At 41.2% G+C, this 15,994-nt stretch overlaps 1 protein-coding gene across 4 annotated transcripts in view; it reads right to left on the reverse strand.

The window, feature by feature from the left end:
* Positions 1 to 15,994, reverse strand: part of Parp8 (poly(ADP-ribose) polymerase family member 8) — a 168,611-nt gene that overhangs the window by 21,803 nt on the left and 130,814 nt on the right. For all 4 annotated transcript variants that reach the window (XM_045139008.1, XM_045139011.1, XM_045139010.1 and 1 more), the window contains 3 exons: positions 14,929 to 14,979; positions 14,735 to 14,830; positions 5,493 to 5,585 (listed from right to left, as the gene is read on the reverse strand). In XM_045139008.1, coding sequence (XP_044994943.1) covers positions 5,493 to 5,585; positions 14,735 to 14,830; positions 14,929 to 14,979 — 240 coding nt within the window. The remainder of the gene's footprint in view (positions 1 to 5,492; positions 5,586 to 14,734; positions 14,831 to 14,928; positions 14,980 to 15,994) is intronic.

The following is a 15,994-nucleotide window of genomic DNA, read 5'->3' on the forward strand; positions in this document are numbered from 1 at the left end:
CAAATCTGACTGTGGTGGTGCATGCCAGGAATTCCAGCAATGGGAGAAACTGAGGCAAGAGGTTTGAGAATTCAACTCAAGGCTACATATTGAAGTCATGAATCCTGTCTCAACAAACAAATGAGCAACATAATAATGGCAACAATAAAAATTTTTAAAAAATTAGTAAAAGGAAGACAATTTTGATTCTCTTGCTCTTATAAGAAATATCGTGACCAAGTAGCAATAGGATTTACAATGGAATCTTTTAAATTTTTTTTTTAATTTTATTTATTTATTTAGTTATTTGAGAGAAAGAGGAAGAGGGAGAGAGAGAAAGAATAGGCACACCGGGGCCTTTAGCCACTGCAAATGAACTCCAGATGCATGCACCCCCTTGTGCATCTGTCTTACGTGGGTCCTGGGGAATCGAACCTGGGTACTTAGGCTTCGCAGGCAAGTGTCATAGCTGCTAAGTCATCTCTCAGCCTTATGTAATCTTTACACTCACAAAAAATACCTACGAAAACATTCAGAATTTCCAGTGGCCTAAACTAAATTAGCAAATCCTAAGCCACTCATAAAATACCAACTTCATATGTATGCTCAGGACTCATTCAGCAAATAATGGACCTGTTTCTGGCCCAGTGGTCCATTTATGTGTGTTTATATGTATATGTAGAAATACATGCAATAAGGTGGATTCCAAGTCAAAACATATCAGGCCTTAGGAAGGCCTTGTTTTCTCTCCCACACTCACATTCGTTTCTGCTCAGAAATGTTCCCTAATCCACATACAAACTCTTTTCAGTGTTTGCTAATGGCTTCATGCAATTAAGATGCATACTATAATCCCTAAGAACACAGAATCAGTACGACAAAACAGACTCTTCTCAAACTTTTGAAAAATAGGAATGGTGGCATGAATCTAAACAATCTCATAAACATTTTTACTTTTGTGCCAAACACGTAACCGAGGTTTTATAAAAGTGCACACATGCATTGGCCAGTGTGTCAGCGGGCGGATTTAGTTGAGCTATTGTGTTGCAATGGCAATGGGGACACGGAATTGCATCCGTGAGCTATTTCCACAGTGTCTGTTCTTGCCTCACTTTAAGGCACACGTCCTTCTTTTTCTCTTTAAGTGCTTTTTTTTTTTTTTTTTTTTTTTTTGGCTAGTTTTATCCAGTGGCTCCTAGATGGAAATGACAAAGGAGCTGGCGTTGCTGCTGCGTGGATCTGCCCCCTGCACCGAAGACCTCGTAACAAAGGCAGCAGAGCCACAGCGCTGAAGGGCTCCAGTCAAAGTGAACCAACAAGCTTGCCTATTTGGGCACTCTGAAAACGGAATTCTGTCATACTGAGCTACCCTAAACTGGCTTGTTTGTTACAGAGACTAACATTGGAATTTAAAACAAAAGGTTTATATTCTACTGTGTTGATCAAACTTATCTTAATTGTTCCCAAATATCCCAAGAACTATACCATCTACTTAAAAAAAAAAAACACACACACAAAAGATAATATAAAGCTAGGTGTTTCTTGTCCCTACCCTTAGCCCATAAGATTTAATAACATCTATGTTTTAATAACATCTATGTTTTAATAACATCTATGATGGGCAGACAGACTTCAAGTTGTACATGTCTCTCTCCCTAGCCTCAGCATTTGAATTCAAGAAACAATTTGAGGGCTGGAGAGATGGCTTAGTGGTTAAGGTATGCACCTGCAAAGCCAAAGGATCTTGGTTCCATTCCCTAGGACCCACGTAAGCCAAATGCACAAGGGGGCGCCTGCGTCTGGAGTTCATTTGCAGTGGCTGGAGGTCCTGGCACACCTATTCTCTGTCTCTTCCTCTCTCTCTCTCTCTCAAATAAATAAATAAATAAATAAATAAATAAATAATATTTTTCTAAAAAGAAACAATTTGAGATTGGCTGAGACATTTAGGATGAAAATTTAAAGAAATACAAAGTTCAAGCAATGAGGATTAAGAGCACTTGGTAGCAAAATGAGAGGGTCTTTGAGTTTGGAGAATTAGGTGCCCCCCCCCCAGGACAGTGCTTACATTTCACCTGATAATGTAATCACCATCCCCCCTCCAATTCCGCTTTCCAGTATGAAAGAACCCAGAGCTCTTGTAAATGGGGAAGTCTCAGTCACTAGTCTTAAGGTGCATAAGCAGGGATGCAACAGGAAGAGCTGCAGATATGTACTGTGATCTAAGATCAGAAGCCCATTTAGAATATAAGGCAATGCACATCAAACATTTCCATAGTGACCCGTGATCAGCGCATGGCCCTAAATGAAAACCTGATAAGATATACAAATAAAATGGAGCTGCTGCTTCCGGTAGAACCAGTGTTTGGCCACCTATAAAAATAGCTGTGGGGGCTGGAGAGATGGCTTAGTGGTTAAGTACTTGCCTGTGAAGCCTAAGGACCCCGATTCAAGGCTCGATTCCCCAGGACCCACATTAGCCAGATGCACAAGGGGCACACGTGTCTGGAGTTCGTCTGCAGTAGCTGCAGGCCCTGGGGTGCCCATTCTCTCTCTCCCTCTCTCTCTCTCTCTCTCTCTGCCTCTTTCTCTCTCTGTCTGTCACTCTCAAATAAATAAATAAAAATAATAAAATTAAAAACAATAGCTGTGGGAACCATAGGCTCCTATTGTCTCAGCCAGCCCCTGGCATCAAGCCTGTGGAGCCCCTGCGGCTTCAGACCAGGGCCAAGTAAGCACAGGGTCCAGAGGCACGAGGGGGCCACTAAGCTAGAGTTTCTTCTGGTTTGGTCAAGCACTTCCCACATCGCCCTTGGAATTGTCAACACTATTGGGGTGCGTGTTTTAAAAACTAGTAGTTAAAAGAATATTGTTTTAGAAAATAGACTTATTTTCTGATTTTCAAATATGGATCTCCAGTTCCATCAGCAAAGTGATCCAAATGTCTGCTTGAGCTCTGTAACTGGCACTAGGAAGCTTAAAATGTATTCTACTTAAGAACCAGGAATTTCAGAGAAGCAATGATAATGAAGGAAAAAAAAAAAACACCTAAGGTGTTTTTATTTAACTACTGGAATGTTGGCATAATCAAATTTTCCCTCCAGTTAATAATTTATTATTCCTAGACTTTTATAGTTTTAAGAGAAAAATTTACATCCAGCAAAATATATAAATTTTAAGCACCCCACTTGGAGAATTCTTTATATGCATATACATAAATGTACACGTACAGATATGTGTTTCTATTACATGCACATCTAGGTAAGGATTTTAATGATTTTTATATTGTCATAAATATCAGAATACATCAAAGTTTCCTTGGTTTTCAGCAACATTACTCCCATGAGGGAAAACATTAACATTAAAATAAAAAATAATAAAATCCCTCTCCAAGATCAGATACATTTGAGAAAGTTTCTAAGAATACACTAGTTATTTTCTCAGTTTTTAGGGTTCTTGGAAGCCTTCATACGCAGCTCAGTGCATGTGGCGTGTGCTTTATTCAATTAAATTAAATTTAATTGAATTAGATCATGCCTTCTACCACATTCAAGACCTCTGCTCTACTGTAAGTCATTGCATCAAAAATATCACCCTTATATAAGGATCCCACTGTAGTCAGCGAGGCGACTCTCCTGAAGCTTCAGCCGCCCGCACTCGCTCACGGGCTGACCCTTAGTGTGAGGCTCCGGCAGGCCCTCCACCCCAGCGTGTTGGAAGAAACGCAGCGCGTCACTTGCACAGTGATGTTCTGTGCGTAGCTCTGAGAGCTCGAGGAACAGCCTGGTAATTCCTTTGCACATTTACTTTCAAGTGGACTTTTATCGGAAGCTATTTTCTTGTGTTTCTTTCCTAATATTACATCCATTTTGTGAATCCACTTTCTTTTTCTCTATTAATCCATTGCAGCAGTCATGGCTTTCTATTCGACTTTTCTGTGCTTATAAAATTATTTTTGTAGCAAAGGAAGCCCTTTAATACCTCATTCTTACTGCTCATCACTTTTTTTTTTTCATTTCCCTTTATGATTTCTGAGATGGCATCAATGCAGAAATGAGGCATTGCCTCAGGCTGGGCACTCAATTTTAATCTCTTCTAGTGTGTAAGTATTTTTTTTAATTATATTATTTTTATTTATTTCAGACAGAGAAAGAGATACAGAAATAGGGAGAGAGAGAGATTGAGAGAGAGAAAGAATGGTTGTGCCAGGGCCTCCAGCCACTGCAAATGAACTCCAGATGCATGTGCCCCTTTGTGCATCTGACTAACGTCGGTTCTGGGGAGTCAAACCTAGGTCCTTTGGCTTTTTTTCTTTGCAGGCAAGCACCTTAACTGCTAAACCATCTCTCCAGCCCTGTAAGTAAGTTTTTACAGCACAATACTCCTTAATTTAGTTGGGATTTGTTTCTGTGCACAATGGAAAGAGCTAAACTCATTTTTCTCCTATATCTCAGGTTCTCTGTTCCTACCTCACTCACTATATTTGCTATTTAGTTTCAAGACCTCGTTAACATGTGATACTTACAATGATCTAAGGACAATGACAATCTATTATTGTTTACTCTCCTTTCTTGGCCAATTTTGTCAAAATGTTATAGCCTTGCATAATATGCTTTTGTAGATTGCATGGAAGAACTAATAATCTCTCTTACCTAGCATATAATTTTTTAAATTATTTATTTATTTATTTATTTGAGAGCGACAGACACAGAGAGAAAGACAGATAGAAGGAGAGAGAGAGAATGGGTGCGCCAGGGCTTCCAGCCTCTGCAAACGAACTCCAGACGCGTGCGCCCCCTGGTGCATCTGGCTAACGTGGGACCTGGGGAACCGAGCCTCGAACTAGGGTCCTTAGGCTTCACAGGCAAGTGCTTAACTGCTAAGCCATCTCTCCAGCCCTAGCATATAATTTTTAAAAGATCTTTTGCCAATTTTTTTCTCATGAATAAATTAGTAGTCCTATATCCTACATGATTTTTAAAAAGACAACCGAAGCTTTGATGGAATTTCATGATCCAATAAATTTTTGCATCTTTATAATTTGTTTTCTTTCTGGAAACACAGCATGTTTTGCACTTCCTAGTTCTTTCTGTCTGTTACGTACTGTCACTGCAAACCCAATCATCTTTATTAGTGTGCCCACTATCTATCACATGACTTTTTAAAATGATAAGCTCATGCCCATTTATGAAAGTATAACTGCACCAATAAAAACCCTACACATTGCATGTACAAGAATGTTCTATCTCAGTTTGCTGCACAATTACAATTATTTTAAAACAAAAGACAATTTTAACACCTCCTTGTGGCAATTGCAAAATGACATAACACACATGAGTTTAAGGCAGAATATTTAATTTGCAATTGAAAAATATCAAATGCCATTTTGTTTTTAACCAGAAGAGGTCTAAATCTCCACACCACTCAGCCCCCGACAAAGAATAGCAGAATGCGTTTATCACTGGGCTGGAACCCATCTGTCAGAGCACAGTGAGAATCCTTGACATCGGTACCTGAGCTCCAGTGGCTATTTCATCCGCTGCTTCGTTCATGACTCCCAGGGTTTGAAAAGCAAATACGCACAGCTCTCGTTCACACACAGTGGGCTGCAAGAGAAGAGGCACCAGTGACTACATCCACTACATTTACGTCTTTTGACATGATAAATAGAATGGCCCCTTTTTAGAAGACTAGTAAAAAAGTGCATCCCTTTGCCTAATAAAAAGCGAATTATTAAATCAGGGTACTAATGAATAGAGTCAAAAAGAAACATGATAAAAAATGATCATTTCACTTAGTTTAAGCACATCCAGTCTTGACAATTTAGCAACAGATGAAAACAGCATTAAACATAAAAACAGGGCTGGAGAGATGGCTTAGTGGTTAAGCGCTTGCCTGTGAAGCCTAAGGACCCCGGTTCGAGGCTTGATTCCCCAGGACCCACATTAGCCAGATGCACAAGGGAGCGCATGCGTATGGAGTTCGTTTGCAGTGGCTGGAGGCCCTGGCGCGCCCATTCTCTCTCTATCTGTCTCTATCTCTCCCTCTCTCTCTGTCACTGTCAAATAAATAAATAAAAATGAACAAAAAATATTTTAAAAACATAAAAACAATTCCATCACCCTACTCAATATACATTTGTGCAATAAATGGTTTTTTGTTTTTTTTTAAAAGAGTAAGTCCCTAAGCTGGTGTTGTAGTGAAGTTATACACAAAAACTGTATAGAAGACGTATTCAGAGGAGAGCTTTACTTTTCCCTTGGAAGTGTGGAAGGATAAAAATCATGACTCCGCCACCTTGCTATCTAGCTCTTGAAAAGATTGTTTTTGTTGCAAACTTCTGATTTCCATAACCTCCCAATGTCAACAGCACTGAACTTCATGGTCTGACAATACTGAGGAAGCGTTCTCGTCTCTCAAATCCAATGGATCGTGTCACCGCGCTGACCTGCCTGGTCTCCCCGGCTACGTTCTGTGAGGTGGCTGATGAACCGCAGCCCAGTGCTGCCCACGGGGCCTCGGCACAGCAGAAGCAAGGCGGTGGTTGGCGCCATTGCCCCCGTCTCACTGCGTTCAGAGGATGTCTTGGTCTGTTGCTAAGCCAGAGGGGTAGGATGGCTCCTTCTGTGCTCAGAACAGGCCCACGTGTGCCGTGGCTTTGCAGATGGAAACCTGACTCATCACAGTGATTTCTGGCTAACTCTCCCCTGAAGAGAATTTTTGAAGAAAAGGGATGTGATGTGTTTACTTTGTTGGTTTCAACAGAGCTGGTGCCTCACTCCATTCCAGGCATGTCTGAACTGTGGGAAGAAATTCACTGGACCAAGTTCTCCGCCCAGTCTCAATCTATACCACAGCTCTGCGCTCGGACAGTCCAGTGCAGACTACCAAGTTTCTACTGTTTTTCCTTTCTCAAGAATGTTTGGCTCTTAAATCTTCTATTTTTCACGTGCATCCACGTTTTCATTTCCCCATGGACGTAAGAGTGTTCTCCCTGTCCGTTTTCTGGAGCACACAGCACGGGATCGGCTGAAGGAAGGGTGGAAAACCATGACTGTGGTGTAAATGGAAAGAGGTTGGGGTCTGAGCGTAATGAGGTTGAATGCACACAAAACGGCCGAGCAAACCTTCAATTCACAAAGGACTCTTGGGATTCACTCAGGCCCCAGCTACCCAAAATCCACTGGGCAAGTTAACAGTAAGTTTAGGTGGTACTTTGTGTTTTATTTTACTTATTTATTAGAGAGACAGATAATGGGTGTGCCAGCGTCTCTATCCACTGAACACATTCCAGACTCTTGCACTACCTCATGCATCTGGATTAGATGGGTACGGAGGAATTGAACATGGCTCCTTAAGCTTATAGACAAACACCTTATTCCCTAAACCACATCTCCAGTCCTACATTGTACGTTGTTTGCACTAATATTCTTGTCAAATAACAGCACACATTTATGATTAAAATCCAACAATCCCCAAACTGAACAGTAGGAGATGGCTTATTGAGTGACATGAGAAATGATTAGTTTTATCTCAATCTTGGACAATCAATCACACTTTCTTGTGATGATGATCATCTGAATGTATGTGTGTGTGCATGTGTGTATGTGTGCCTATGTATTCATATGCATACAGACACACATTATATGGTATGTAAACACAGAGTCCTATCTGTAGTACCAAGCTACTGTTGTAAACAGAAATAAAATATTTCACTACACTAGATTACATACAGTTCATTTAAAATTTTTAATAGAATCAAAATTTAGGGAAAATTATGAGCTCTTCTTACATCTCTCCTCCAGAACATTATGTTGCTGTAAATCATAGACATACAAGGGTCAGTCTGACTTTGTCTCAAATGATTTTTAGCACTTTCACCCAGACCTCCCTATTTTCAATTTGGCAACATTTTTCTGTAATGTTTTCTTCTGCATTTGCTTCCAGAGCTCCAAATGCCATGCACTTGCCAAGTGACCAGTCACCCCATATGATACTCCACATTCTTGTGATGAAACTATGACAGAACTATTTTAGGGACACATTCCTCTGTTTTGCGTGGTTTTGGTTGCAAGTAACCCTTCTTGTCATATTCAAAGAGGTGTATTTCTAGAAAAACCCTGTTACTGTTGAATGAGGGAAATCAAGCATGCTGGGAGATCTGCTTTCTAAAAACAAAATCTAAAATGTTTTGCTATCATATGTAGACATGAGATTCTTGCACAGTGACTTTACATCTTCCCATCCTTATAACGTAGCAACTAAATACATACTGATATGACTATTTTATAGGCCATGCTAAGTAAATGGTAGTATTTGTAAGAATATTCAAGATATAATAAATAAATTAGGCCTATTTTGAGACAATTTTAAAACAATGTTTTATTTTTTTATTTGCAAGAATGAAGGATGGGTACACCAAGGCCTCTAGCCACTACAAACAAACTCCAGATACATGCGCCTTTTTGTGCATCTGGCTTGATGTTGGTACTGAGGAGTCAAACTCAGGCCATCAGGCTTTGCAGGCAAGTGCCTTTAACCACTGACGCCATCTCTCCAGCCCCATGAGACACTTTTTCTAAATGTATCTAGTTATTCTTGTTTAATAGTAATCCCCTATCATTGTTTATGTGCATTTTACTTGATAGTTTAAAGTGTGGACATAAGATGGTTCTTGCAGTCAGGTTTGCATTGGTGGCAGAAATCACTTGACCAAGAACAGCTTTTGGGGGGGGGGGGGAAGCAGTTTGTTTTGGCTTACAGACTCGAGGGAAGCTCCGGGATGGCAGGGAAAATAATGTCATGAGCAGAGGGTAGACATCACCCCCTGTCCAGTATAAGGTGGACAACAGGAACAGAAGAGGGTGTCAAACACTGGCAAAGGGAAACTGGCTATAACACCCATAAGCCTGCCCCCAACAAGACACTGCCTCCAGGAGGCGTTAGTTCCCAAATCTCCATCAGCTGGGAACCCAGCATGACGACCACCTACGGAGTCAAACCACCACAATAGTACACTCAAAGAAAATCTCAAATTATATGAGATGATTAAAATTGGGTGTTGTTTTGCACACAGAAAGGGGCTCCTGCGTACATTGCAACCCTGACAAAAGGCAGACCGCCTTTTCCACTGACAACATCGGCTTCGATTGTAAATAGTGCCAGGCACGCCACGTCTTTCACCAGACAAAGGCAATGCATTTTATTATGCATGCCTTAGTAGAAGTGCATATGCCTAACTGTAACTCTGGGTCACTACATTCATCGCTCTTACGGGCGTCTGCAGTGCTGTGGATGGAGCCCGAGGAGTCACGCAAGGTCGGCAAGGGCTCTACCACTGGATTGTGCCTCCAGCCCCATTATGCCATTTTTCCTTTTTAGAATAAATCTCTTGACTTCAACTTATAATACAGTATTTCCCCTTATGATTAATTTGTGCATTGCCTTGAAGCAATCAGAGCCCTATGATTTAGACTAATACCATGATGTCTCTCTATTGCCGATATATACATAGTATATTTACTTATAATAGTCATTATTTACCAATTTAAAATCATGGGGAAGGGTTCCTGGGTGTGCAGCACAGCCGAGCATGTGTTAGGACCTGGGTTTGATCTTTAGCACCAAACAAATTAGGGTGCCAAATGCTAGAACCCCAACTCAGGAGGTAGAAGCAGGAGGATGAAAAATTTTAGGTCATCCTTGGCTACATACCAAGTTCAACCCCAGCCTGGGCCCATATATTAAAATGAAACAAAAAAAATCCACAGGGGACTTTTCTATGTTCTTAAAAAAACAATCTGTTCTATTACTTTTCAGCTAAGATGAATAAATTTTAATTTTTATGAATCAAAGCAATTTTAAGTGTGAGCACTAAAAACATATTTCAAAAAAAAAAATGTTTTTTAAGCCTCAAAGAACATTTTAGAGCCTAACTGTATTTTAGGAAATTCATGTTTCCAATGCATTTAAATTATCCTTCCCTGGAAATAGAAATGTTACAACTCTAGAGAATTTAGCTCTACATTTATGTAGGGAGTTAAGCATGGTGTTGGGGATGGTTTTCAAACATTTCTGCTATGATCTTTTTGTTCAAACAAAATATTTCATGTAAGCCACATATATTTTTTTCAGAATTTTGCTGATGTTGGAGCTCATATGTCTCTGTTTTCTAGTCTACAAAAGTGAAATGCAATAAACATCTATTTTCCCCCTTTGGTAAGAACTGAGACAAGATTACAGACAGCTCCAGGAGACAGGCAGGCCAAGTGTTCACTAAACAAGAACAAACTGTATCTACCATCTTCCGGGAGCTCTGGCTCACTGCATATACAAAACTAAGGACTGAATAACAACAACATTAAAGGAAATAATGCTTCCTTGCAGTTATATTACATAATGCTTTATATGATCAGTTTATCAGACTTCTTAAATTATTGCCATACTCTTTATTATTAAAGGGGGAAATCAGCTTAAATATACTTTTCTGATTTAAATTAAAAATGCAAGACTAAATATGAGGGCATCTTACACTTAAAAGTAACTTTACTTCTCTGCATTTCTAGTTTTCTAGGCAAAGCTTTGAGTTACTTATTTTTGTCCATGAGACAGACATTCAGACTTAGGAAAGGTTTCTATCCTCCAATGAGATGCTTAGGACTCACACAGCAAAAGCAAAGATAGCGTTTGACCAGCAATTTCTACTCATTTGGATTTTTAAAAATGTTTTGAACTAAATGCTTCTGGAATGATTATGATTTTCATGTGCCATGTCCTTCAGAAGCTCCAATCTCAGCTGCGTGATGTGAGGGGAGAGAAGGCATTAACACTCCATGCTTTTCCACTCATTCTTCAGGTGCCTGTTTTACTCACATGGCGTAAAATGGGAACACCCCAGGTTGCCCATAAACACTAATCCTCATGAATTTTCATGGGAATGCCCAAAGTGATGACTAAATTGTAACTGGGTGTGAATTTCACTCAGAAAATAAGAACCTCGGTCACAGACATTAAGATACATAAAAATATAGAATCCCAGGTTTCTTAATTTGCTTCCGTTTCAAGAGTGGTGATAAACACATGAGCACACGTGGAACCGCTGGACCGCAATCTCATGCCTGATCCCACCCCTGGGAACATGACACGTTCACATGGTGGGACAGACAGTGAGGTGTAATTTTCTTATGTGTCATTAACAGTGTGGCTATGAAGAGCTCCCCCTCCCCATACAAGGCACATGCGTTGAAGTTTTGGTCCCCAGTACAATGTTGGGGGTGGGGCTTTTGATCATGAAAGTGCTGACCTAATCCATGAGTAATTACTTGAGGAATTCATAATTGAATGGACAACTGGAAGGTAGTTAAAAGCCATGGGGGGTGGGGCATGGCGGGGAGAGGTAGATCCCTGGAAGGGTCCCGTTATATGATTTCACTGGCCTCTTTTCTGATACCCTTTGCTTCCTGGCCGTCATAAAGTCGGTGCTCTTTTCTGTCACATGCCCTGTTCACCATGACGATAACCACAGGTCCATTGCAACAAAGCCAGTTGACCATCGCCAACACCTCCTAAATCTCACACTGATCTGGAAAGTGGAAAACCAACAACATGTGAACGACTGACAGTTACCATTGACAGAGAGCCAACGTCAAAGGGACATTCATCCACACAACCACGTGGTTTTCTCCAGTAGAGCCCAGCATCTCATAAGCTGGAGGGTCAAAGAAGACATACGAATCAACGAGCCAAGGTCTGGGTGTTTTAAAAGTGGGGACAAAGGTAGGAGCACCAGGATTTTAGGCACTCTCTAAACTAAATCCCTGCTTTCCTCTTATCTAGACCACACCACAAAGACATGACTAACATTGCAAGAGCATCTCTGAATGCTCCAGTCAGTCCCCAAGTACACAGATCCACCCCCTTGGTTTTCATTTTCTGATAACAACATGAAGATCACAGTGTGCCAATAGTGAACTTTCAGGTGACACCTTGCCCCGAGCAACTCCACTTTGCAAGCATCCTTTGACTCCACTGTTGGGGGCAGAGGGTGATTGCACACTTGGGTTAGACACATGAACCATCTGTCTGGCATCGCCCACTTGTCACAGGCTGATACATGGCGTATTCCTGGAAGTAAAAAGGGTGCCACCTCATATATTTTCAGGATAAATTGAGACTACAGGAGCACATGGACACACTAAAAATCATATCAGGATGAACCAGGACCAAGAAATGATCAGACACACCAGACCAAGAAAAGGGTACGGTGCTTTTACCTGGGCCGCATACAGGAGCGAACAAGCATCACTGTGATGGCAATGGTCGCCAAGGACCCGTCGCCTTGGACCCACGCTATTCTGAGACCACCACCAGGAGCTCCCATGGCTTCTCCTACAGCAGGTCATCTGGCCAGCGAGGGCTCCTCTGCATCTCTGGTCTCCAAGGCCTCTTTGAAACTCTCTCTCTCCACATATGTGTGTGTGTGTGTGTGTGAATGTGCACGCATATTGTACAATGTAAAATGTGTGATGTGATAGTTAACGTTAGTCATTAGGACTAGAATAACAGAATCTGCTTCTGCCTTGATAGTGCCATCAAGGGAAGGGGAGGATTTTCAGAACTGCTGCTGCAGAAACACAAATTCTTAGTGTGAATCTATTGTTAGTCCATGAACTTTGACACTGTAAAAAGACATAAGCGTGAGCGTATTTCTGACATAGTGAGCTCACAACAACAACCTAGTTGCCCTGCCAAGTTGAAAATCCAAAGCTCGTCAGCTTGAGTATAGGTTTACTAAGATCTAAGATGTGTTAACCTGAGTAAAATCCCAAGTGAAGAGACAAGAGTAAAACCCTGAATGAAGGTGATGAGTGTATCCTGCACCATCACATACAAACATATTAATTATGGGAGTCCCAGAAGAAAGGAGGAAAAACATAGGAAGAATATCTGAAGAAGTAATGGCTTCAAAAAATAAGACAGTTAGGCTGGAGAGAATGCTCAGTGGTTTCAAAAGCACTTGCTTAAAAAGCCTGATATTGTGGGTTCAGTTCCCCAGTACCCATGTAAAGTGAGAGGCACTAGGTGGCCCGTGTGTCTGGAGTTCGTTTGCAGTGGCAGGAAGCCCTGGTGTGCCCATGCTTTCCCTGTCTGCCTCTTTCTCTCTGCCTCTTTCTGTCTCTCTTTATCTCTCTAATGACAAACAAATAAAATGATTAGAATATAGACAGTAGTCTAGCCAAGTCAGTTAGCTCCCAGTTGAATGAAAGAACCTGTCTCACAAACTAAAGCAGAGAGGAATTGAGGCAGACACCTGGAGTGGACTTACATTCTCCACGCGCACGTGCAGGCCCACCTGGACACACGAACCCAGGCCCATGCAGACATTCATACACACAGGCTTGCAAACTACATACACATATGCACAAAAAAAAAAAAAAAATCACAAAAAATACGGATCTATACTTGAAGGACACCCAAAGAACACCAACTAGGCTCAACATGAAAAGACACATTCATGTCACTAAGCAAATACAGAAATCTGGGCCCATATGGTGGCACAGCCTATAATGTCAGCGTTCAGAAAGCTGCCCCAAGTTCAGGGTTGGCTTGGATTATGTGTGCATTTCTAGGACAACCTGAGTTGCACTGTGAAACCCTGTCTCAAGAAACTAAAATTCTTGGCTGGAGAGATGATTAAAGCGCTTGCCTCCAAAGCCTGAGAACTCATGTTCGAATCTCCAGGTCCGACTTAAGCCAGACGCACAGTGACGCATGCATGCAGTGTCACACATGCATCACAAGGGGGAGCACACATCCGGAGCTCGTTCTCAGCAGCTGAAGTCCCTGGTGTGTCCGTTCTCTCTCTCTTTCTCTGCCTCTTTCTCTCTCTCAAAATTTAAAAAAAAAAAAAATCTAATCCAAACAGAACAAAATACTGAAAACTAAAGACAACGTGAACAGCAATGACAGAAGCAACTCATCACATAGAAGGGATCTTCCATTAAAAGTACTCATGTCTGGGCTGGGGAGATTGCTTAGCGGTTAAGGCACTTGCCTGTGAAGCCAAAAGACCCAGGTTTGCCCTGCCTGCCAGAACCCACGTAAGCCAGATGCCCATGGTGGGATGCATTCAGAATTTGTCTGCAGTGGCTAGAGACCCTGGCTTGCCCATTCTCTCTCTCTCTCTCTAATAAATAAGTAGACAAAAATAAAATATTTCACCAAACCACATTTCTCAGGCTGACGAGATGTCTTAGCCATCAAGGGACCTGCCTGAAAAGCCTAAAGACCTGGGTTTGATTCTCCAGTACCCACATAAGCCAGATGTACAAAGGGGGTGCATGTATCTGGAGTTTGTTTGCAGTGGCTAGAGGCTCTGGCATGCCTATTTTCTCTCTCTCTCTCATAAATAAACAAACAAATATCTATCTATCTATCTATCCATCTATCTATCTATCCATCCATCCATCCATCCATCCATCTATCTATCTATCTATCTATCTATCTATCTATATTTTTTTTTTAAGATGGCACATCAGAATTACAGTAAGAAACATTTTCCTAACACCAAATTACTCTTCCATAGACTCCCTCGGGAGCTACAGAAATTCGTCTCAGTCCGAATGCTGCCCCCCAGTAGGTTGAATGACTTGCCCACAGTCCAGTATTTCCTTTGAACCAGACTCAGTGATTTGTTTATATTTCAGTGCTTTCCAGTTACACCGAGTGAGCAGGGAAGCGGTCTGCGGGACCTTACCCTAAGCATGGGGCCGTTTTGGAACACATGTGGCTCGTCACAGACGACACAGAACTCATTCAACACGGGGATCCGCTGCTCGGCAAACTCAATTGTCTGAAGGAAACAAGGCGGGAAGAGAGGCAGCAGAGTGCGCAGCGGCTTCAGATCCAGGAGGCGCCCGGGACCCCTGCGGTGGGGAGGTGGACTCTTACCTGCACCAGGAAGCCACGGTCTCGTATTGGAACGCATTTTGCACCGTTTGGCTATTAAAAAAAAAAAAAAAAAAAAAAAAAAAAGCAAATTGTAAGAAGAAAAGTAATTTTTCATGGAAAAAAAAAATGGAGAAATTTCATCCTTTAACTGTTTCGAAGATGAATGTTTCTAAGACCACATGAAACGTCAGCTATCACAATATCAAAATTTTAGGATTATTTTACTAACCTTGGACTTCTTCTGCCATTAAAATTGCAGTATCTGCCTATATACTAAATGGATAATTGTAGTTATTTCTGATCCTTTAGTGAAAATGACTGGCTCCCTTAAGTGACCACAAAATTAGTTTTATCTCTTAGTCTCCAGAAAATGCTCACAGCTGCTCAACAGAACATTTCAATCCTTATAACTACGTACCGGGACTTCCCAGAGATCTAGAAGATGACTAGTAAGATGAGCCAGTGCTGGGTCACGTAGCAGGCTTAGCCACCAGGGAAGAAATTGAGGTATTTCTTTCACAGGCTACCTGAAATGATCTTTCTTAGGTGAAGCTATTGTGGGAAACATGTGATTGCTAAATTATGTTATTGTTTGATGTTACTTATCAAAGCTTATCTTTGACTAGAAATTGCCTCTCAGGATATGCTTACAGAATTATTTTAAAGGTTTAACCATTCCCAAATCCAATATAATTTCACAGTGATATTTACAACTTATTTTAGAAAGAAATCTATACATGGGTAACTTTCTGAAAGCACCTTCTCACTTGTTTCCCAACTTCAATTGTAGCTGGTATAACCCCATTAATAATTAAGACACTTCCTCTCAATACGCACACACAAAACAGCAAAGAAAAATGTTGTTCAACTATGATCACTATGTAAAGTACATGCGTAGGATAGGACAGATCTGCCTGAAAATGGTGACAATTCTAATTAGTCTTCGGGTAACTTTGGTCCAAGACTGCTTCCCAGCCAATACCAACCAAATAGCTTACGGTGGAAGCACAGTTAGTGTCTGGTCCCAAGTCCCCATGAAACGGCTGCAGCAGAATGTGGAGAAGAA

Source organism: Jaculus jaculus, chromosome 20 (genome assembly GCF_020740685.1).
Source record: "Jaculus jaculus isolate mJacJac1 chromosome 20, mJacJac1.mat.Y.cur, whole genome shotgun sequence".
Lineage (NCBI taxonomy): Eukaryota > Metazoa > Chordata > Mammalia > Rodentia > Dipodidae > Jaculus > Jaculus jaculus.